Source organism: Eumetopias jubatus, unplaced genomic scaffold, assembly GCF_037043125.1.
Source record: "Eumetopias jubatus isolate StellerSeaLion01/CBP00866 unplaced genomic scaffold, mEumJub1_p1.0 scaffold_6, whole genome shotgun sequence".
Taxonomy (NCBI): Eukaryota; Metazoa; Chordata; class Mammalia; order Carnivora; family Otariidae; genus Eumetopias; species Eumetopias jubatus.
This window is the reverse complement of record NW_028274812.1, coordinates 145,348,698-145,373,072: the sequence shown is the minus strand read 5'-3', so window position 1 is coordinate 145,373,072 and position 24,375 is coordinate 145,348,698. Positions and strand designations below refer to the sequence as shown.

At 46.2% G+C, this 24,375-nt stretch overlaps 1 protein-coding gene across 5 annotated transcripts in view; it reads right to left on the bottom strand.

Annotated features, from left to right (window-relative positions):
* CARMIL1 (capping protein regulator and myosin 1 linker 1) overlaps positions 1 to 24,375 on the bottom strand; it is a 312,830-nt gene that overhangs the window by 5,702 nt on the left and 282,753 nt on the right. For 2 of the 5 annotated variants that reach the window (XM_028107424.2, XM_028107429.2), the window contains exons 32-37: positions 22,018 to 22,130; positions 15,186 to 15,621; positions 8,652 to 8,733; positions 7,328 to 7,540; positions 4,039 to 4,179; positions 1,543 to 1,689 (exon numbers count right to left, since the gene is read on the bottom strand). In XM_028107424.2, coding sequence (XP_027963225.1) covers positions 1,543 to 1,689; positions 4,039 to 4,179; positions 7,328 to 7,540; positions 8,652 to 8,733; positions 15,186 to 15,621; positions 22,018 to 22,130 — 1,132 coding nt within the window. The remainder of the gene's footprint in view (positions 1 to 1,542; positions 1,690 to 4,038; positions 4,180 to 7,327; positions 7,541 to 8,651; positions 8,734 to 15,185; positions 15,622 to 22,017; positions 22,131 to 24,375) is intronic. The other 3 variants (XM_028107425.2, XM_028107427.2, XM_028107428.2) reach the window with 3 other exon arrangements.

Below are 24,375 nucleotides of genomic sequence, written 5' to 3'. Positions count from 1 at the left end.
AGTAGAGTCCGTGGCATCACTGGTATTTTACAAATTTTTAATTGAAGTATAGTTGACATACTAGTTTCAGGAAATCCTTTAAAAGTTTCTCTAGGTGGGGCAGGTGCTACTTGCTGGCCCAGACAGAATGTTCGTATGTGACCTATGCTGTGGGTCGTGTCCTTGACTCCATCCGGTCCACGCCATCATCTAGCTAGTGATGGCAAGTCACAGCGCATGGCTCATCCAACGGCACTGGCCAAGAAAGCTGGCTCCAAAGGTCATTGCTTGTGGGGGACCAGGAGAAGCCTTTTTGTTGTTGTTTTGGTTTTTAAGCCTCTGTCAAGGGAAGTCCTCAAAGATGACCATCTCCACTCGAGGCATCGTATGTAACTTAATGGGTTGTTAAGCTGTAAGGTGGGTCACGAGAGGCGTACTGTCAGTAACGAAGCGCTAAAGTTTGAGAATGGTTTATCCTTTTGCAATAAAGAAGAGTTTATCCCTATAATAAGATCACTCCCACTGACTTGCCATCCGGGGCGCTTTCGCAGAAGGCCATGAAGGCCTTGGGTTAGAGCTAGAATGCTGGGCCATGCGCTTCATCACTGGGAGTCCAAAAACACGTGTTAACCCCCGATAGAGTTTTCCCGGAAGAAGAGTGCCCTGTTTCATGGGAAAAAGTACTTCCAGGGAATCCTACCTATCAGAACATATTTTTTTCTTTTATGATACGAAGACTGCCTTTCAAAGATTTTTCAAGGCATATTTATAAGAAGTGATCAGCCAGCAAGATCATCAGTACTGAGTCACAGAAAAGACACCTCCTCTCTGAATCAGCTATGCTTGCTCTAACATTTCCCACCGGAGATGAAAGCCGATTTGAAATCCGTCTCCTTTTGGTCTCCTGGGACTATCTTCAGCTGCGCGGAACCCTGCCAAGTTTACCACAGGGTCAAATGGAAGTCAGGTGCCGATGAGCGACTGCTGTAAAGTTGAATAAACTGTTCTCAGAGGTTGAAAAGTGAATTGGTACTTTTTCTGTCTCACTAAAGGGTCATCAAATGTCCAATGAAAGCTTGTGGGCATGGTGTGAGGTCTACATTTCGTGCTGGCTTTTTATGGATACTTTCCTGAAAGACTGTAAGGTAAGGTGTGAGGCCAATACTCTCGAAAGGTAGAAACTGTGTTACTCTCAGAATCTCTGATCCAATCCCAATTAAAATCTAACAGAAGAGTAGAGAGATCAAGAGAACAGGAAGTATGACCCCAAATAAAAAAAATAAACCTACATGATCACAAAAATTTGAAAGGACAAGTCACCCTACTCCAAAGTAACTTGATCCTCCTCCTAAGAGTTTCTAATTTTAGATTTTTAAGTCCATACTTTTAGCCTCAAAGGGAAGGACCATCCTGTTGCCATTTAGGAAAAAAAAAAAAAAAGGCAGTTGTATGAATAATCCCTGAGCTGGTCCTGGAATAGAAGTTACTCAATTAAAGTTTGTTTTTGTTAGTGCCAGTCCGTAAGCTTTGGGTCAGTGAGGGATGATAACCGAAGGCTCTAACCATTTGTTGGCTGTGACTTCCTGTGCCCAATTGCATTCACTTCCTCTTCTGCAATGGTGAAGTACAGTTTTGAAGATCTTTTCCCTCCACTGGAAGGCTTGTCACTGTCATGATCTGAATGTCTTTTGTAATAATCTCCTCTTTGCACTACTGAGGAAAAGGGATTCATTTTACCCTTTATATTAGCAAATACAGAACTGTGTTGACATTAATATTAAAGAATGTTAATATGAGAAATTAAGTATCAGAGAACCCACCCCACTTAGGATTTAAGGAACCTACAGCATTGGGCCTGCGCAGATACACCATCACCTACAGAATTCAACAGCCAACATTATGGAAATGTGGTGCAAAATGAGGTGAGCTCCGAGTCTGCCCCCAAAGGGTGCTAACAAAAGGCCCCTGTGTTACCACTTTTGATTCCAGGATGGAGTAAATGAAAATCACATTCACTATGGAATAATCCAGAAGAATCATAGGAATTTACCTGTTTCAGAAATTAGTTGGGCATGCTAGTCCAAAGGGAGGCACAGAACAAGGAAATGAAGTAACCAGCGTGAATAATGCACAAGAAAATAGGAATGAGCACATCAGGAACATTTTCTAAAGAAAAAGACAGGGCTCGCAAGTGGCTATCATTCCTGGACCAGCAGAGCCGGTGAGCTGGTAAAATGAACTGAAGCTGGACTCTTATCACCTTGGGCGTTTGCACACTCTTCTCAGATCGCATGTATACTTTCAGTCCAATTTCAATACCAAGTGACACCACCAAAATGATCTCTGTGGTTAATTTACTGTGGATTCCAGGGGAAAACTCTCCAGTCCCAAACTAGAAAGATGGGGGCATGCATCATCATTAGTGTTTGCTCTCAAGGGGGAGTGAGCAAAGGCATCAAACATCTACCCCAGAGCTCTGACATGTCTGAGGAGCAAATAAGTTCCTCAGGAAAGAACAGGGGACTTTTCCAAAGCAGCTAAGGGCATGCTAGCATTCACTCACTTTACTAGAGAGGCTCCATGCTACCCATTCTTAGCTCAGGAGGCTGGTGGGTTACTCGAGGCCCTGTTTTAATCGTATGGGCATCGAGAACACATCGCTTTTCATAAACATGGAGCAATTTTCAAAACTTCCTTACAAGTAAGGATGTAAAGTTGGCAGTTGCAGAAAGAAGGTTAAAATGAGGGTAGGCAGGGGGAGGGGCTGGCAGGGACACTCGCAGGCCCTTCGGTCTGACTGGGCACCGCCGAAGGTTCTGCCCTCTACACCAAGCCTTCCAAGGGCTGTAGCTGTAACACCAAACCCTGTGTTCCTTCATTCCACGTAAACTGACTACAGGCACCAGCAACCTTTTATGGCTTTAGTTGCTCTACTTGACTTGAGTGTTCTATCAGCTTTGCTCAAAACCCTACCTTCTTTTATTTATAGCCAATAGGTGAGTGAAGCTTGTACCCACCAAATGAATCTGCAGAATGGAGAGGAGAAAGCAGGCAGTGTTATTTTTATTTTTAAAAAAAATTATTAGTTTTCTCCCAAGTCATAAAGATAGTACTCAGAAATACTTTCTATGACTTCGACAGGACACTACCATTAATAAAAGAAAACAGGCCAGTGGAGGAAGATGTCAGAGCCTGAAAGGTCAAGGAATTCTAAAGCATCAGACATCTAAAATAAAACAAAGCAGCCCCAAACCATAACGAGAGCCATCTGGTCATGGGTAATGACTCATGTGGCTCTGGAATGTCTTTAGAGGTGGGTTTAGAGATGGCGATCATATTACTCTTTATGAAGGACAGAACCCAAAAGTCAAGAGCGTATTTAATAGAGTGAGGGAAGTGTAGGGGGAGAGGAACGGTGGGTTGCCGAAGCCAACGCCAACATGCCCCACCTCCCCTGATCACTCTTGATCTGATTCTGGCAGATGGCACCCAAGTCCCAGGATTATCTTGCTCTGCTCCTACCCCAGCAAATCAGAAGCAGCCAACTGGGTACAATGATTCCCTGAAAGCATCCTTGCAGGTGCCACACTTGTGAGAACAAGGAATGCTTGGCCTCATGATCGAGCAAGCAGAACGAGCTACCAGGTCTCTCAGGCCTATGGGGGCTGCTCATGATCATTTACAGCAAGGGGAAGCTTTTCTGGGAAATAATGGGACCTAGAAGCCTATGTAAGGAGCCCCAGACGAGGCACAAAGTGTTTAAGGCCCTCCTTACCTGCTGGGATCCAGTGCAGGAGCACCTAGTGATCACAAACAGGTTAAACCTTGGGTTGGGGTGTCCGGTACGTTTTCACTCTTTGTGTATGGTCCTTCATTAAGATCCATTGTCATCAATAACGTTGAATCAAGTTTCTGAATGAGGAAACTGCTCTGATTCCAAAAGTTTAGTCCAAGGGATGCTGACTTAAACTCTAAGATATTAGTTGAGTCCAAGCTTAATTCCTTTCCCTTGAAACGGTTCTCCTTGGAGAAAGCGAACATAGAGGAAACACTGCTTACCTTCCTGGGAAAATGTCCTGGGACTGGGCTGGGGGCTACTCTGGCCATCTCTCTCCTTGTCCGATGGAACTTTCTTCAGGACAGGCGGAAGAAGAGCCACTTTACAGGAGCCAGGGCTGGATGGAGAGTCTGGGATATCCTCTAGGGAGACACAAACGCATGAATCCAATACTCCCACAAACTGGATTCCGAAAACATAAGCCAGGCTAATCTTAAAATATGAATGGCCGATAATTTTTTTAAAAGCATCATAGAATTTTTCCGGCCAAAACATAAGTTTCGTGTTCCTGCAGGTAACATCTACGAACACTAGGGGGGAAATAATTAAAATTTATGAAAGGTTAAAAATCTCTAAAAATCACAGATGTGAATTTTATCTTGCAGACACAGAATTTCAATGAGCTGGTATTTGAAAATTACACTCTAAGTGAACTCAATGTTCCTTCTGCCTCAGACACAGAGGCTGTTGGATATTTCTCAAATATGTGATATTTACAACCTCCTGCTTCTACCTACTGCCAAATCCAGTGAAGTGGTCACGAAATACATACAAACATACACACGTAGGAACATGGGTACACGTACCTATATACAGACTAAGACCACCAAGAATAACTTGGAATCATGGACTTTAAGAACTAGAAGGACTTTGGTGATTACTGCACAAATGAAGAGATTAATAGATGACCTGCTGAAGGAAAATGATGACAAAACCGCTAGGATTAGAACTCTAGTCTCTGAATCCTAAAGGCTGTGCTATTTCATTCGAACCGAAAGGATTTCCTGAATTGTGCTCCTTCCTCTGCTCTGTGGCCGGCAAGGTTATTTGAAATTGGCGCGCGCGCGCACGTGTGTGTGTATGTGTACAGAGATGACAATTTTCGGTCAGGTTCTCCTCAGCCTTCTCCTTCTCAATTCAACTCTCCCTACATGCTTCACTGTCTCAACAGGGTATGGAAGAGCTCTCCCTGCCCCATCAATCTCTCAGAGCTGCGGAGAGGAAACAAAAGGATGGATTCGAAAGTGCCTGCGGAATTCGCAAGTGCTATAAAAACAAACATGTCTCAATACACTAAGTGCTAAGAAACAAATGAACACATTTAACAAATAAATCAAAAACAGAAGCTCCTTGCGACAGAATATTGGAAATCCAGCTAATTTGACATTCAGACTTCCCAACTGAGGAGCCAAAATACTCTACAAACTAGGTCCATTTTGGGGCCCCTAGGTGGCTCAGATGGTTAAGCGTCTGCCTTCGGCTCAGGTCATGGTCCCAGGGTCCTGGGATCGAGCCCCGCAACGGGCTCCCTGCTCAGCGGGGAGCCTGCTTCTCCTTCTCCCTTTGCCTGCTGCTCCCCCTGCTTGTGCTCTCTCTCCCACTGTGTCTCTCCCTGTCAAATAAATAAAATCTTTAAAACAAAACGAAACAAAACAAAAAAACAAACTAGGTCCATTTTGTAAGAGCCGTTCCCTGCCTGCAGACTAGAGCTACACCTTGCTGATGAAAATACCAGCCTGCTTTTGAGTAGTCATTTAAAGCAATTCTTTTAATTATTACTATTTTTTTTACCTTCACTCTCCACCCTCTTTCTATTATGAAAATATTCTGTGTGCACCAAGAAATGTTCTGTGTTTCCCATCATAACAAACTTCGGTCTGTAAAAAGGTTTGAGCAGAATCAGGAAGTTCTAAGTGATCTGCTTTAAGGGTCAGCTGCCTGAGGTGACCCCAGGGTCCCCTGTGGCTGTGCTCTGGAGACTGGGCACTGGGTTTCCTGAGGGACGAATGGGCTGTGGAGACCAGCGAACATTAACCAGCTGGCTGCCTGGGGAACAAACGACATATTTGCGGGCAAATGGGGACGACCCTCAGTGGAATGAGTCTAGGCGGGTGCGCCGCCGCCTTTTTTTCTCATTTCACCCAATCCCCTGCGTGTGGATGCATGACTACAACGAGCTGCGTGTCTTACTTTCTAGTATGCATGCCCACAGGGAGGAGGCCGGGGGGAGCGGCCACCCTGCAGCTGGGGGCGTCCTAGTGTCTGGCTTCTGCACACCAGCTGTGGGACTTGTCAAACTGAGTATCTCTGGGTCTCACATTCCGCATCTGTGGTGGGGACATTCAGCGTTTATCCACGCAAAGCACTTAGGACAGTGCCTGGCAGAGTGAAGTGTTAAGATTACCAGTGACGATGGTGATGAGCATAATCCGACTATGTATCTTTATCCTTATTTGCCTAATTATTATGGGGGAATAAAGTGAAGAGGTGATATGGGATTTATTACGTTACCCATTCTGCTTTTGTATATGTTTAAAAATTCTTATAATAGACCAGTGGGGAAAAAAAGAAAAAAGAAAAAAAAAAAAAAAAGGCCTGAGAGGGAAGGGCAGTTGCAGGAGAGAAAAAGGCAGAGTCTAATCCATTCCTAATATTTTTAAGTTTCTTCTCTCAGTAGATTTTCTATACAAGAGTCAGCAAACGTCTTCTGGGAAGGGCCAAACCGTAAATATCTCAGCTTTTGAAGGCCAAATGGCCTCTGTCATGACTCAGCTCTGCGATGTTAGCACAAACACAACTGGAGACAATATGGATACGGGTGGCCTGGCTACGTGCCGCCAACATTTCATTTATAGAAACAGGCCCATAGTTGGCCAAGCCCTGTTCTAAACCCTAAATATTTCACAGACTATGGGGCAAAAAGAGAAGAACTTACGCTCTCCCTATTTGTGGCACCCCGTCCTTAACGCGCGGCTTTCTGAAGGGTCTGTAGACCCCGGAGACAGTTCTCAGAAGGCTCAATGAAGCCCTGCAAATGGGCCAACACAACACAAGGCTGTCTTCTCATGTGGCCCTCTAACCTGTGGCCTGAATGCAGGGACAGTCTCTGAGTCCCTGGGCCGCGGTGTTGAATAAAGAAACTCCGCAGGGGCGCCTGGGTGGCTCAGTCGGTTAAGCATCTGCCTTTGGCTCAGGTCATGATCTCAGGGTCCTGGGATTGAGCCCCGCATCGGGCTCCCTGCTCCGTGGGAAGCCTGCTTCTCCCTCTGCCTGTGCTCCCCCTGCTTGTGCTCTCCCTGTCAAATAAATAAAATCTTAAAAAAAAAAGAAACTCCTCAGCCTTTGTCCCTGTAGAAACTGTTGGCAGGTTTCTCTGAGCCCTCCTGCAGAACCCCTGTGCCCATGTTCACCAGGAGCCCCCGGAACCATGGGTGGAGTCGCAATCCAGCTAGCCCCAGATGCCACCTGACATGGGGGGGGGGGTCACCCCCTGCCAAGCAGAACGCTTACCGGGCCGCGAGGCGGTTCTCGGTTTTTGTGGGACAGTGGGCCGCGCTGCCAGGCTGGGTTTGGGGGACTGCAGGAGGGGCTTCGGGCTGGTCGGTGTGCTGGAAGAGCCCCGCGACCTGGAGCCAGCATCCACTTTGGGCTCCGCTTTGGCATTCTTTTCGGGTGTTCCCAAACCGAAGCGGCTCTCCACAAGACCGGGGTGCAGTTTAGACACTGCAATGAAAATGGGGACAAAGAGCACACTTTACTTTAAAACTCAAAGGTGAAACAAACTAGTCATTCGAAGCTGGGAGAGATCTGGTACAAGCTGCTATAACCATTTCTTGTCCTTTCTCATCAGAGATATTTCAGAACTGAAACATGTTGTTGTTCTAGCACGCTTGTAGAATCAAAATATGAAGGCGGAAGACTACACTTCTTTGTGGAAAAGCAATGAACTTGGTGGTGCGCTTCTGATCACTCCTGACTACTCCACAGAGAACAAGCGTCAAGTTCAAGCATGTCCGTGTCCATGCCAACGGACGGAGGGCACGCAGGGCCGAATGCACTGGAAGCACTCAGATCTTTCTCAGATGTGGCATGAGGTGCAGGCACAAGTAAAACCAGCTGTAGGCGCCTCGTTTCTGGATAATCATCAGCAGGTAGGGGTCTGGCTGCGGGTCCCCAGCGAGGAGAGCTACGCTGACGTCCATAACCTCCCATGTAGCGAGAACCATGAGAATGGCTTCAGGTTCAATGTCCCACCCCTGCTGGTTAAACACGAGCTACATTACATCTCTTACTGCATGAAGATACTCAAGCTCAACACAGGACTTTCAAAGAGCAAAGCGAGGTTTCTGACACTCAATTTGTAAGTTACTCTTTGGTTCCCCACAAACATGTCTTATTCTTTTATTACACCCGAAAAGTCAGAGGGGCAAAGGATAGTGGATATTCACGCTGAAAGGAAAGAACATTCCTTCATCTCAAACAAATGGGTCACCTTGCACCTACCGTGTGTGGCTGATTTTGAACATCGGCCATGACCCCGCCTCCCCCCACTCCTCAGATGCCCACGGTTTGGGAGTTGAGTTCTTCTCAAAGACGTTTCTTCCCTTCGGGAAACTGGCAGAGGCGCCCTGTCCAGGCCCACGGCTACTGGGGTGGAAGACACGGCCCAGGCGGAGCCGCGGCAGGCGGAGGGGCACGGCCAGCCAGGTGAAAGCCGGCAGCACATGGCGCAGGGGCCCATTTTCCCTTCCCGTCCTAATTTTTCTTCTGTCAATCATGTGTGACTCCTGGAACCAGATGGGAAGTGTTTCTCCTTAGAGGGTGATGGTCTTACCTGCCCCACATCCATCCAACCGTTCTGTGCTGCCCAAGGCCAGGCTGGGGGAATCCTGAGAGATGGCCTCATTCCCGAGCTTCTGAAAAATTCAAGCACACAGCCCCGGGAAAGTGCATATTTATTTAAAATGTAAGAAAAAGAACAAAGTGGGACATAAGTGACAACAAATAATGGCCTCTTTACTGCTCTCACACTGACTGTGTCCCAGCCCTCTGTCCCCCTGAGCCTCCTCCTGGACAGAGCTCCAGCGAGCAGGTTCTGTTCTGCGTTCACAGTCAGGGCTCTGGGGTCCGCAGTGCGGCCAGTGCCTCAGAATGCCCCCCGCAGGTGACAGGTGCGTGGGCTCAGAGGAAGCCAGGGGGCGCAGGGGCAGTTCCTGTTTCCTGGGGGGGTTTTCTGTGGAATACCTATACAGGCTCAGCAGCCCCTGATCCTCCAAACGGTGCGGACAAGGACACTCGGTGAGTTGATGGGACCCTCGCTCCAAGTTGAGCTCCCCAAATCAAATTTTAAAAGCAGGGGAAACCTCTTCAACTTCAGTGTACAAGAAAGGTAAAAAGGGGCCTATAATGGACAGGGCCTTCCCTGCCACTGAAGCAGAACCACAGGACAAAGACTCTTGTTTAGGAAGTCATGGATGAACACACCAGAATTAATTTAAAAAACCCAAAAGCGGGTGCCTGGGTGGCTCAGTCAGTGAAGTGTCTGCCTTCGGCTCAGGTCGTGATCTCAGGGTCCTGGGATCCAGCCCCACCTCGGCCTCCCTGCTCAGCGGGGAGTCTGCTTCTCCCTCTCCGTCTGCCCGCCCCCTGGCTTGTACTCTCTCGCAAAAATAAAAAATCGAAAATGAAAAGAAAAATAAGATGCCAAAGCTTCAAGCGAAGGGTTTTGTGACAGCAGAGGGGGGGGCAAGGTTAGACGCGGTTGTCTTGGGGAAGGAACGGCAACCTGTGAAGCCAGGACTAGGGCTCTTCCTTGCGACGCAGAAAGCCTACCTAAGAGTGAGGCATTTAGATACAAAAAGTTACCTGAAACAAAACATCTAGGGTTTGCTGAATATGCCCTAAGCATCCTGTTGACAAAGACGATCCACATCTACCTCCCCTCCCAAACCACAAAGCAGCTGGGCAGGGAGACCGGGGCCTGACCTTCAGCCTGTCGCTTCCTGCGCAGCCTACGCTTCTGGCAGACCTGAAAGGCACGTAGCTGCTGCCGCTTCCCAGCTCCCCACTATTCGTGACGCTAGAGGAGGGGTTACCTGAAACTCAGGTAGGATCTGACTCATCTACGGCATTTACCAGGTGGCCACGGCCAGACACTGGCCCGGAGCGCTCCCCCACACGGTACCGGGCATGGTAGCAGGTGCCCCGGCCTCTCTCAGCACGACCAGGGAAGCTCCATTGGGGTAGGCTGCTCAGCAGGTCTCTGAGAAGGAATGTGCACACAGGTTCCACTGCCAGAATGTGCACACTGTTTGGCGTCCCTAAGGAAAAGGGATCCCAAGGAAACGACCTCCCGCGCCAGGGCCGCAGGCAAGCCCTTGAGCCCACCGGGGAGAAGGGCGCGAAGTCCCCACCTGGACCAGCAGGGGGCGCCCGAGCCCTGGAACAGAGCCGGTCAGGGGCGGGGCCTCCTGTGCTCAGACACAGGTTAAGAAGGTGGCCTACTTGAACGTGGCCTACTTGAACGTGGCCAGGATGAGGCTGTGTCAAGCAAGACGCCAGCGCACAAGTGGAAGGGGACCCGGGCTTTCGGGCGTGTGAGCGCTGGGCTGGCCCCCCAGAGCCAATGCCTCCTCACACTATGCACCCTCGGCGCCTCGCTTGCCTGCGTTTAAAGTATAATCAGAGGAGTTGTGTTTTCTTCTTCCTTCCTGGCTTTCTGAGGTAGTTAACGGATAGCAAAAACGCCTGTGTGGAATAAGGATAAAATACTGTAACGTCCACTGTCTTTGAGCAGGCAGCTGACGAGGTGGCCTCCCAAGAAAAGATGGGGCTCTATATATTCGGTACTTGTTACTCGCCTTTGTTAATAAACGAGAAGGGCCACGTCTTCACTTTCACGGTTCTTCTCCTTTCAATACATGTATTAAATGTGAATAGTGGAAAGAAAATTATTCAAGAGAAGAGTGAAGATGCCGTAAATTTTACCAATAGTATACTGACCACTGGTGCTTATGCTGCTTACTTTTATAAAGAATATAGTCATTTTAGGGGAAAATATTCTTATACTAATTCTGTGGGGGTTTTTTTGTTGTTGTTTTAAGATAGAGAGCTCATGAGGGAGGGGAGGGACAGTAGGGGCAGAGAGATCTCAAGCAGGCTCCACAGGCAGTGGAGTCAGAGTCAGAGTCAGACGTTTAACTGAGCCACCCAGGTGTCCCTTCTTATACATACTAAGTTTTGAAAACCTTTCCTATTTTTTATTATTCTGATAGAATACTGCTGACCGGTTTGAATTTTCAGTACAGGCATACCTCATTTTATTGCACTTGGCAGATACTGCTTTTGTTTTTACAAGTTGCGGGTTTGTGGCATCACTGTGCTGAGCAAGTCTGTCAGCACCATTGTTCCCACAGCATTTGTTCACTTCATGTCCCTGTGGCACATTTTGGTAATTCTTACAATATTTCAAACTCTCTCATTATTGTATTTATTACGGTGATCAGTGATGTTACTATCGTAATTGTTTTGGGTGCCATGAACCGTGCCCATATAAGGCAGTGAACTTCATTGATAAATGTGGTTCATGTTCTCACTGCTCCACCAACCAGCCGTCCCTCCCCCCCCGCCCCCGTCTCTCTCCCTCTCCTCACATCTCCTTGTTTCCTGAGACATAACAATATTGAAATGGGGTTAGGTAATAACCCTACAATAGCCTCTAAGTGTTCAAGTGAAGGATGAGTTACACATCTCCCCTTAAATCAAAAGCTAAAATGATTAAGCTTCGTGAGGAAGGCATGCAGAAAGCTGAGAAAGGCTGAAAGCCAGGTCTCTTGGGCCAGTTACCCAAGCTGTGAATGCAAAGGGCAAGTACTTGAAGGAAATAAGAAGTATTATTCCAGTGAACACATGAATGATAGGAAAGTGAAACAGCCTTATTGCGGGTATGGAGACAGTCTGAGTGCCCTGGACAGAAGATCAAACCAGCCATAACTACCCTTAAGCCAAAGCCTCATCCAGAACAAGGCCCTAACTCTTCAATTCCATGAAGGCTGAGGGAGGTGAGGAAGCTGCAGAAGAGAAAAGTGCAAGGTGAAGCAGCAGGTGCTCATGGAGAAGCCGCAGCAAGTTCTCCAGAAGATCGGCTCAGGTCGTGATCCCGGAGTCCCAGGATCGAGTCCCGCATCGGGCTCCCTGCTCGGCAGGGAGTCTGCTTCTCCCTCGGACCCTCTTCCCTCTCGTGCTCTCTCTCTCTCTCATTCTCTCTCTCTCTCTCAAATAAATAAAATCTTTAAAAAAAAAAGATCTAGCTGAGAGAATGAATGAAGGTGGCTACACTAGAAAACAGATTATCAGAGTAGACGAACAGCCTTCCCTTGGAAGAAGATGCCATCTAGGACTTTCACAACTAGAGGAGAAGTCAATACCTGCCTTCAAAGCTTCAAAGGACAGGCTGACTCTTTTAGGGGCTAATGCAGCTGCAGACTTGAAGTTGAAGCCAATGCTCAGTCCCCATTCCAAAAATCCGAGGGCCCTTCAGAATAATGCTAGATCTACTCTGTGCCCTATAAATGGATGACCAAAAAAGCCTGGATGACAGCACATCTGTTCATAACATGCTTTACTGAATATTTTTCAGTAAAAAAATTTTTCACTCACTATTGAGACCTACTGCTCAGAATAAAAGATTCCTTTCAAAACATTACTGCTCATTGACAAGGCACCTGGTCACACAAGAGTGCGTTGTGGCTTGTTGTTTTCACACCTGCTAACACAATATCCATTCCACAGCCCACGGATCAAGGAGTCATTTCAACTTTCAAGTGTTATTATGTAAGAAATACATTTTGTAGGGTTAATGCTGCCATAGTACTTCTTCTGATGGATCTGGGAAAGTCAATTGAAAACCTTCTGGAAAGGATTCGACATTCTAAATGCCATTCAGAACATTCCTGATTCGTGGGAAGAGGTCAAAACATCAACATGAGCAGACTTTGGAAGAAGTTGACTCCCACCCTCATGGAGGACTTGGAGGGGTTCAAGACTCCAGTGGAGCAAGTCCCTGCAGATGTGGTGGAAACAGCAAGAGAGCTAGAAGGGGAGCCTCAAGAGGGGACTGCACTGCTGCAATTTCATGAGCAAACCTGAACGAATGAGGAGGGGCTTCTTCCGGAGGAGCAGAGGAGCACAGCAAGTGGTTTCCTGAGATGGAATCTACTCCTGGGGGGGGGGGGGGCGGGGGGAGATGGAGTGAAGATTATCAGAACAACAACAGAGGATTTAGATTATAACAGAAACTTAGTTGATAAAGCAGCAGCACAGCTGACAGGATTCACTCCAATTTGAAAGAAGCTCTGTTGTGGGTAAAATGCTCTCCAACAGCATTGCGTGCTACGGAGAAATCATTTGTGAAAGGAAGAGTCAATCAATGTGGCAGACTTCATGATTGTCTTATTTTAAGATATTGCCACAGCCAGCCCCCCGTTAAGCAACCACCACCCTCATCGGGCAGCAGCCATCGACGTGGAGGCCAGACCCTCCACCAGCAAGTGCAGATGATCACTAGTAGTTTTTATCGATAAAACAGTTTAAAATTGTAAGGTCTGTACATTGTTTTTTTAGACACAATGCCAGTTGCACACTTAATAAAGTATGGTGTAAACATTATTTTCTACGTACTGGGAAACCCCCAAACTCATTTGACTCGCTTTTTTGTGATATTTGCTTTATTGTGTTGATCTGAACTGAACCCACATCTCTGGGAAAAATCCTAAGGATTTTTATTATTGATGTTGTTTTAAATAGACACAAGATGGCGCTAGGAGCTCATTACTATAAGCCTTGGACAACTAAGACCTAAAACGTAGGAATTTTGTCACTCCAAGCCAATTTATGTAACCAATCCAAAGCACATGGGAAAAACCCTCTAGCACTTCCCATCTTTCTACCAAAAAGCAGCTGTTCATCAGTGAAAACAGTGATAAAATAAACAGCAATAAACAGCTCGTTAGTGAAAATAGCCCATTCATTGTTGTAAGAAATTCTATAAAATGGATTGAAATTTAAACATTTCCTTGGGCATCTGACTCACCCACCAGTGAATGTGGTCAGTGTTTATTCAGAATTCTGACCAGTGAAGGCCACATCGTGCCTGCCTTGCTGAATTAGCAGAATACAGTGATATGGTCCCCCCTCTGCACCCTCCTCAACCTTCCCTAAGGGTCAATGAATAAGTTAGGAGAGATCTGTCACAGGGAAATTGCTGGGTAACTATGGTGCTGGTGGAGGAACTATGGTGAACAGTTGTAAAGTCACATGGGATACAGGATTTAATGAAAAAATAATCAGTTGTTAAGTCATATAAAACAGCCCTCCACATCCTGGCCTATAAAACAGTTTACTAGTAACTTTCTAAAAATCAAGGGTTCGTTGGGGTGAATTGTTTTATTCTGATACTTCAAATAAAACAGATGGGCAATTTTCCTTTCTCTGGGAAACCCAGTTATATAAGTGAAAAAGAGCTCAGATTCATGCACTATACCCAAAACCTGGGTTCACACGGGTATGATGAGCTTAGTGATCACAATAAAGCTATAATCTTTCAAGTAGCTGCAGGAGAAAGAAGAGATAATGGAAGAAAAAACCACCACAATGTCTACTTTAAAAGATGTTCGAAGGATAAATGATGTATTAAGTCAGATTTTGGGGGGACTTGGCAATTTTGAAATGATCAACTTTTTCTTCATAGCAATCCACAATATACCTCAATGACCAAGTATTCAATTAATTCTAACAGAATACTTTGACCCTCTGAAAAGCAGATCTATTTTCATATAATTAGAATCTGGTTTCAGTATTTTTTAAGATTTTTTTTTTATTTTTAAGTAATCTCTATACTCGACACAAGGCTTGAATTCACAACCCTGAGATCAAGAGTCACACGCCCTACTGACTGAGCCGGCCAGGCACCCCCATGGTTTCAGTATTTTTATTAGCCTCTGTCAGTTCTGTTTCTGGTCACGCTCAGGTCTCATTTTGGATTCAACAGACTGGTCCTCTCCCCAGCTTTGAGCATTTACTTGCATTCCCAGGCTCCTGACTCACACAGAAAGCACCTCGGCAGGTGGGGAAAGGCCGGCAGAGTCTCAGCCAACGACTTACCTTCAAACACTGTGGCTCCGAAGAGCCGGCCCTCATGCTGGAGGGAAAACACGGCCCTGCCCTTGTTGTCTGTGCTCTGGGTTCTTTTGGAAAAAGACTTTTGGATTTGGATTTTTCCTTCATCGAACAGGCTAGCTCTGTACCTCTCTCGCCCATAAAAACCGAGAAGGGGCAAATCACACAGATAACCGAGTCAGAAGGGACGCACCCTCACCTTCTGCGCACAGGCCGCTCTCCTCTCCTGCTTGGCCTTCATCTCTGCCAGCAGACCGCTGCCCATCACCTGGACGCCGTACCTCCGCCCGCCCTGCGGACTCCTCTTGCTGTCACTCCGCTCCACCTTGCCGACCTCTTCCCCTTGACCTTCCTCAAGGGAGTCGGGGGTTTTTATCTCCTCTGTCCGCTCCGAACTGCCGTTGTACTCTGCGGGCTTTGCGTCCTTCCTGGGGGTGTCTGTGGCCGGACTTCTGATGGCCCCCTTTGGTGAAGACGGTTCATCCGTCGTCAAGACCATGGGTGGCCGCTCAGATTTGGACCGAGATTTGATTAAATTGAGAAAGCCGCTTCTCCGAGAGTCTCGCTTTTTCTTTTCATCTCCTCCCTCGCTAAGCTCGTGGGACTCTGAGCCTCTTGCTGATGATCTCCTGGGATTCGAAAGAACAAATACTATGGGTTTTCTGTAATTAAAGCTCCAGCCAGAATCAGTCAAAATACAAATACGGAGATGATTGCTTCTCTAGCGGCCATTCCAAAGCAGTTAAAAAATTTGAGTCTTTGACCTTGATAAATAGAAATGTGGAATGTTATCATAGTCACAGGTCAGGAGAGGGAGGTACCACCAGTTAAGAATGAAAACCTGAAGGGGTAGGTATTTCTGTATCTAAACGCTCTGGTCAATGGCCTCTCGACTTGTAAGAACTTCCAGCAAAGCTGGCTTCTCAAAGACACAGGTAGGGGATGGCCTTATTTAATTTGGCATTAGAAAGGGCCAGATTTCCCCACGGCTACCTAAAATCCTTGCATAATCACTAGATCACATCTGAAATCCCACCGTTAGCGCTCAACTCAAACAAAGATGTGGGTTCTTGCTTAAATGTAATATCACTAAAAGAGGCAACAAGGACAGTGAGCTTTGGTAGAGAGTTGTACAAAAGAGAATGTGCAGGAATGAAAGACAATATTCAGGAACGGGGGAATGGGCAGGGGAAAAAGCAAGTCCAAGGGGCCGATGGGAGGTCTCCCTGGTGCCTTTCACTTAGAGATGGAAGACGCAGACCCCATTAGCTCCTCTGAGTCCCCTGTGAAACCATGGCCAAAGGTGTAAAGAAAAAAAATAAAGGCAAAAGCCCCAGAGTGGAAGAAAGGCCAAACAACACAGTCTGGAAGCCAAGACAATTGTGAGTGAAAATGGACTCAACAGACGTAGAAAGCTGCTCCCTGAAGCGCTGGTGGGGGAGACGAGAGGTGGTGGGTTCGCACGGGGCTCCAGGCGCCTCTGGGAACAGAAGTGAAGGGGGGCTCTACAGAGGGAGAGAGCCAGAGCCCACTCACCAACCCGCAGGTCCTCTCCCCAAACCAGAGACCAAAACTGCCCCTTCGCGCCCAAGTTTACCCGCCGGGGAGGGTGAGGGGCAGCAGACCGTGGCAGCCCAAAATATACCTCTTTGGCACAAGGATTATTTTAGGCTGATTAAGAAATAGCAGATGCTAACTGAACATAATAAAAATAAATAATACATAATAAAGTAAATAAAATAGGAATGGCTTAAAAAATAAAATAAAAATCAAGGTTAAGCTCAAGAAGAGCAAACATAAGAAAATAAAAAGAAATAGTAGATGCTGAAGCAGCTCTGAGAACTGAGAAGCTGCCCTTTGGGAAGAGCTGTTTATAAGAGAAATCTCCATTTATAAGGGTGTGTTCCTCTCAGTAGCAGGAAGAGGAGGAGGAGAACTAAATCTCTAGAAGCTTACCAATGGAGGAGGTATGGACTTAAGTCCGTGTAACACCCTCACCCTGTTGATAGAGACCTTCTCCTGGTAACCTCCCCACACTTCTCTCACGCCCCTCCTGCCCCCCCATCCCAACCTGTGTCTTTTGTCTTTAGCTGAAAATGGCATTTAAGGTGGTGGCTTGAGCCATTCTGGGAAGCTACTCAGTTTTTCTGAGTCTCTCCCACGTATATAGGAAGCACCCTTGTTCTTGAACTTCTGTTTTTCTTCTGTTAATCTGTCTTTCACAGGAGTATCTCAGCCAGGAACCTAGAAGGGTGGAGAGAAAATTGTTTTTCCTCCCCTACAAGCACAGGAAAGCCTGCATATTGGAACAGTGATACTCACAAGCTCTTTCTCTCATTCTGGATCCTTGAATAGGGCAGCCAGGTTTATGCCCTCCAGGCAGGAGATCAAATTTCTCAACAAGCTCAAGAGAAAAGACCCAAAGACTCAGATAGTCAGGGAGACCCTTGCCCAACAAAATGATCCAAGAAGGGTACCCTACATGGAAGTCCACCAGTCAACAGACTCTACTTGTTGCCAGGTGAACTGGGGAGACTCTGGGCCCTTGACCCAGCCTGTCCCAAAGATGTCCTGGGATGCTCTTGGTCTCATCAGGAGGAAGAACTGAAGGACAGGGCACACAACACAGTGGATAAGCAACAGAAGCAGGAAAGTTTATTAAACCAAAGGTACACTCTCAAGGGGAACCTGGCTGGCTCAATGGGTGCAGCAAGCAACTCTTGATCTTGGGGTTATGAGTTCAAGCCCCACACTGGGTGGAGAGATTACTTAAAAATAAAATCTTTAAAAAAACAAAACAAAAATTAAATTATACTCTCAAGAGGTGAGTAGATAAGCTTAAGAGACAGCGAGCTATGTGCAGGGGTTTGGGGTTCTACCTTTTATGTGCAGTTAACAAGAGAGTATAATATTCATTATTTGGTGTGGGGAAGCAGGGTTTCCCGCTTTTTCTTCCTCACTTGCTCAGGGCTTTCCTATCGTGGCACCACCATCTTGGGCCTGTCTGGTGGGATCCAGCCTCTCGTGGACGCTGCCAGGACAGCCCTCTGACCTTCCCCACAGCGGGCCGCGGCCGCCTCCTTGCTGGCCTCCCGGCATCCTGTTAGAAGCCTCACTGCCTCTAAGACACCAACTTCCAAGCTCACTAGTGTCTTATTTCATTTCAAATGAAGGAGCAAAAAACTGTTGCACCATCAAACAGGCATAATAGGAAAATGTGATAGCAGGAGGTAAAACTCAAGGTTAGAAGATATAGCTGAGGAAATCTCCCAGACGGCAAGGAATAGGGGGCGGGTAACAGAAAGAATGAGAAAATGAGAAAGATAAAAACAAAACAAAAACTAGGGATTCATAGAGAAAACACATAATTTGAATAATGGATGTTTTAGAGAAAGAATACAGAGAAGAAGGAAGGGAAGAAATTATGAAAAAAATAATTCAAGAAAACTCCCAGAACCAAAACACATGAATTTTCAGATTGAAATGGCTCATTAGGGCCTAGCAAAGGGGTTCAAACAAAAAAAACAAAACAAAACAAAGCTACCCAGAGCCAATCATCATAAATTTCTGGGAACAAAGAGAAAATCCCAAGCGCTTCCAGAAAAAGAGTAAAAACAAAAACAAGTAACAAAGGACCAGGGCTCATGACGACATTGGATTTGTACGGGCCAAGGCCAGGCTGCCTCAAGATGCGCTGCTTTGGCACGAAGATTATTTTGAGTGAACAAGTCATCAAAACCCAGCCGATTCAGGAAAAAACTCCTTACATCCCCCCTCGACTGCCTAAAAGAATTTAGATAGAGGAGCTGCTCTAGGAAGAGAGCTGTGGGCATCGAGAACTACATTACGCTATGAACCAGGAGTGGTAGATGGCAAGGAACCTATCAAGGCCTGTTGGACCAGGCCTCTATGTCCCATTGTCTGAGTGGCTCAGCAGACATTTGTGAACCAAACATTTACTCCTCTGAGAATTGCGTTCCTTCCCATTGAAGTCCCAGACCCCTGTCGCCTTCTCCTTAGTTCAAAACGACATATATGCCTCATTTTGCCTGTCTTTGGAATTTCCCCTCTGTGTGGCTTCCCTGTATATACACTATTATATTTGATTCTCTCCTGTTAATCTTTCTCATGTCAATTTGATTCTTAAGTCCAGCTAGAAGGACCTTGAAGGGGACAGAGTATTGTTGCTCCCCGACAGACAGATTCTTACAGCAACACTAGAAGCTAGAAGGGAATGGGACCAGGTTTTGAAAATTCTAAGGTAAGATGGATTCAATCGAGAATTCTATACGTAGTCACACCGTTAATCAAAACGAAAGACAGATCTACAAGTCTCAGATGCTCCCCCCGCAAGCTGCCCTTCTCAGGAGGCAACCGGAGGAGGTCGTTCACCAAAACAAGGCAGTCAAAGGAGGAAGGAGAAAACACAGGCCAAAGGAAACAGGGAAAGGACACAGGCATGTGGCCAAGGGAAGCCCCCAGCAGAAAGAGATGGGAGGTGGCGGGGGTTAACGGCAGGGAAATGGGCCCAGAGGCCACACGCAGTTGGTCAGGCAGCAGTGAAGGATATGTCTGTCTGTCGCAGGAGATGACACAGAGGATTCCTGAACAAACGCGGAGGAGATTTATTCCTTTCTTGGAGAGGTATGGGATATGGCAGGGACAGGAATACAGAAAAGTAAGCCAACGGGAAGGGGATGATTATTAATGGCAGGGAACCTAAGAGGCTGTAAAGGAGAGCAAACCCAAAGATGGTGTAACTCAGCCATGAATATCCACATGAAAGAGAGAGAGAGAGAGAGAGAGAGAGAGAGAGAGAGAGAGAGAGAGAGAGAGAGAGAGAGAGAGAGAGTGTGTGTGTGTGTGTGTGTGTGTGTGTGTGTGTGTGGTGGGCAGCAGGGTCACGATGTATCAGAGCTAAATTATCATCCTCTACAGTGAGGAGCTAACAGTCATGCTTGCTATCTAAACCTGAAAAACAGGAAATAGCAAAAAATGTTATTAAAGAATATGGAAGCATAAATAAAAAATAAACAGCTAAAGGCATAGGAATTAATTGCCTCTGGGGAATAGGGAGTGAGGAAAGAAACAATAGAGTTTTTTTGTTTTTTGGGGGGTTTTTTTGGTAAGAACCTTGTAGAACATCTGGTGTTTTAAACTAGGAGCATTTATAACTTTGATTTGCAAATGTTCTTCATACAACTTGCAGATTTTACCCGTGTCTAGCCCTTTACACATCAAACTGACAGTCTGTTTTTATATAACAAAAAAGAATTGAATAAAAAATCAAAACTTCTAGATTCCATCATTATTTGATGAAAATTGATTTCTAGTTCTATTATTTGTGCCCTGGAACATACTCCCAGAGCAGTATCTTTGTAGAAAGTGGATTTTATACCTTCTAAAATTCACCTAACTTTCCTGCAGAGCCCGTCACAGAAGAAGGCATCATAAGGATGCAGGAAATGACACGGGGGCAGGTGTAAATGGTTCAGACCAAGCATGCATACACCTCCCACTAACAACACATCCACTTCTGAAATTTAGGAGGAGGTGAGCCCCCAGCGGTGTCTGTAGTTTGTGGGCCGTCTAAATTCATTCAACCAATTGTGACTGAAGACAGACTCTATATTACAGGGCTGTGTCAGACGCTCAAGTTATAACAAACAGTAAGACCTGGGGGATGCTTCTGAAGAACAAGCATTCTCTGGCGACAAATGACTTTTGAGCACATCATTAAAAGGGACTTTGCCATTTCGTTCGGTTTATGTTGGCACGTCAGACTGCCTGAATCTTTTACACTGAGAGTACATCCGTCCATTCCTCATACTGTAAAAAAATTTAGAACAGAAGAAACGCTCAGAGGATTATGTGTGCTCTAACAGATGGGTGCAAAGGATGAAAAAAAAAAAAGCTTTGAGTCAGCAGCAGAGAAAGAGCAATTAAAGAGCAATTAATCTGGGGGGTGGGGACAGAGTAGTCCTGAGACAGCTTCAAAGAATAAATGACATTGAGGTTGGTTCCTGAAGAATGGGAGCATGGAATCTTTCCTCGGACGCCAAGCTTCAAGGCCAGTGTCAAAGAAGACAAATACCTGGGTCCTGAAGCTTCTAACGTGCAGTGAGTTATACTGGTATGGATATAAAAACTTCACTTACTTCCGCCTCACCGTCCTGCTGAGACAAGATAAGGCACGTCCATCTACGGAATGGACCAGGTTCTTCCCCGCCTGTGCCGGCCGGCCCACCCTCCCGCCCTCGGCTTATCGCTATGGTTTCAATTCATTCCTGAATTTGCTATCCCCAGGTGAAGAATACCGCAGACACAAATCCATGTTCAGAGTGTATTTGGGGATAGATCTGCATTTTGGTTGGGGATTAAATAACTCGGTACAAATCCTGCTTAATGCTGGAAGTGTTCCAGGTTAAACAGCTGTTAACAGAAGTTCATAAAAGGACTGTCTTTTAAGGAAACACCACTTACGAATAAGAAAATAAGACAACTTCATGTTGACACTGTCTGGAAGCCGTGCCATTTTAGCAGCGATACAGCGCCCCCCGCCCATCCCCCACTAAATTCTGAGTGAGGAGAATTTAAAAATAACTAATGTCAGCTCTCAAAGTTCACCACTCTGGAATAGAGTCATCCAGGTGCCGGTGGTAAAACCCTAAAGAAATACCTGGGTGTGTCCTATTTTAGAACAGGACAATGGTTCTCAAACTTGAGCATGCCTCAGTTTACCCCGGAAGGCTTATTAAAGTACAGATTGCTGGGCCCCACATCCCAAGTTTCTGATTCTACACATCTGGGGTAGCGGCTTGAGAATCTGCATTCCTAGTAAGTTCCCAGTTGACAAGTGAGATCGCTGGCCTGGAGATCACGTTTTGCAAACCATCAGAATAGTCAACCCTATGTAATATATATAAAATAAGATAAACAAACCTTGGCATGGTTAAGTTTCATGGCAACTTAGTAATTTAAATGTGCATTAAGCAGTATTATTAGCAGAATGATTCTGAACTCACTTGGAATCCATTTTGGTCACCTTCTTGGTGAAAAATTCATCCACACCTTCGTCCACTCTCCCCATAAGGCCGTTCTGCTCACTGTCTTGGGGGACGACGCTAGCGGCGCAGACCTGCAAGTCAGACACAGGGAATGGTAACTCGGGCAGCGTCATTGGGCAAACGTCACCGTCCCAGTCCACGCTCGGTTCTAAGTGCCACGGGAAGGACAAGACCGGCTAACTGAGGACCCTTACGGTCTACAGTAATGGAAGGCCCATGTAGGACTGTGCCAGGGGCAGAAACAAAAGCGAGGCATGCACTACAAACGCACAGCCTGGCGGCAGCTCCCCACCCCTCAATTCCCCAAACAGCTCCCCCTACCAGACTGCGAGGCGCCCCTAGAGGTGGAACCAGGAATTGCAGGTGATAGTAAGGAAAGAGAGTATGCGTGGGAAAATGAAAACAGGGGCTAGGTTCTGAGACTGGACAGCATTCCGGCGGCCAGGGGCCAGTGGTGTGTGGGTGGGATTAAGTGCTGGGTACAAACCCTGGCAGATCCTAACAGGGGCCTCTGCAACCAAACCCCTTCCCCACTTCCTTTCTTTCTGGCGGGAAGAATCCTGATTTCAAGGTGTGAATACTTACTTGTATAAGTCAAATACCATAATTCTCTCTTTGCCCATGATTGGTAGGTATGGCGCACGACAGAATTGTGGTCAGTGAGATATAAGAGAGATCGGCTAGGGGCTCATGTGCAGGTTTTCCCGCAGAAGAAGGAATGTAGTTTTCCTGCATGGTTATATGGGGGAGGATGTGATGGAGCCAAAGTACCCACGTGGGGTTCAAGAGAGGGCAAGCCTGAGGGCAAAAGCCAACATGTGTTGGATGACAGAGCAGAAGAGCAGAAAACACCTGGGTGCTTGTGCTTTGCTGTTGAATAAACCAGTCCTTGATCCTGAGACTTCTGGATTTCTTGGTAGGTGAGAAAAATCAGTTGTTTCTCACTATTTAAGTCATGTTTAGTTGTGTATCTCTCGTTATCTCTAGCTGAATGAACACTTCCCAACTAATAACACAATGACCTATGGTGAATAGCCTCGAATCTTATGCTGAAGAGTGTGGAATTTACTTTGCAGGTGATAGGGAGCCCACAAAAGAGGGGCATGGCCCACCCTGAATTTTGTTCAGATAATTCTAGGGCAGCATGAAGGACATACTGGAGAAGCCAGGGAATGTACGTAGGGGAATCTGTTCAGGAACACAAAAGAAAGATTCCTGGAAGAGTCTAGTCTAATCTGGAGGAGACGAGCAAATTAAGGGCTGGAGAAGTGAGAATACAAAGAATTGAGGTGCCTCCGATGAGCTCCAAGTTTCTAGGCTGGGTGAATGGGGAGCATGGTTCTAGGGAACACAGTTCAAAGACCAGATTTGGGGAAAGAAATGATGAGTCCGATTTCTGACGAGCATTTGAAGTGTTGTGGGAAACCCAGGGTCAGGCATCCAGCAGACACTTGAAAGCTTGGGTCTTAGAAGAGAAGCTATAAGGAAATCATTTCCCAAGTTAGCATTTCTTTTTGAATGGACAACTCAGTGAGCTCAGCCACATGTCTGATTTGTGTCTGCAATGGTGTATTAATATTTCACACCAGTAGGTTGTGGGCCCTTGAGAAAGAGTGCGTATTTTGCCCATTCCTTTGGGCACAAGGACAAATTCTCCTGTAGATGAGATATCTGGTCTGAAGGTCTTGCCACAGAGTGGTGGGGAAGTGGCTTTCTGTAATTTTGATTTGCAAGTGTCAAGTTGCCTCTGGGGGAATTTGGCTCATGTCCATGTCTGCATATGCACTGTTTAAAGAAAAAGCCAATCATGTGCTTTAAGCAATCATCCACTTCACTCACTGGGAAATCTCCATTATGAAAATGAGCTGTGTGTCTGAGTTCATGTTTGTGAGATACTGAAAAGTGAGTAGATAACAGATCATAGACAAAAGAACTCCTGTGAAATGTGAATAATAACAATTATACCTCTCATCTGAATGGTGCTTTATATTAGAGCAGGGCTTTCCTATGTATTATAATAGAGCAGAGAATCAGCAAAGTTCTATAATTCAATTAGGGAGAGAAAGCAGCTCTCAGATTCACTTTTATCACAAAAGATGAAAGTAGCACAGAACTTGCTTCTGTTAGCATTTTAATGGAGACTGGGACCTCGACGGTAACAATGGTTCCCTGTGTGTGCTGAATGCTTGATCGTTTATACAAGTGTCTTGCACTTTATGATTTCATGTTCACATCTACTCTGCACTGAAAAGGAAAGATCGTTTTATCTTAGTTTTTGGTTAGTCACAGATCAAACTGTGGCTCAGAGAGTGAGGG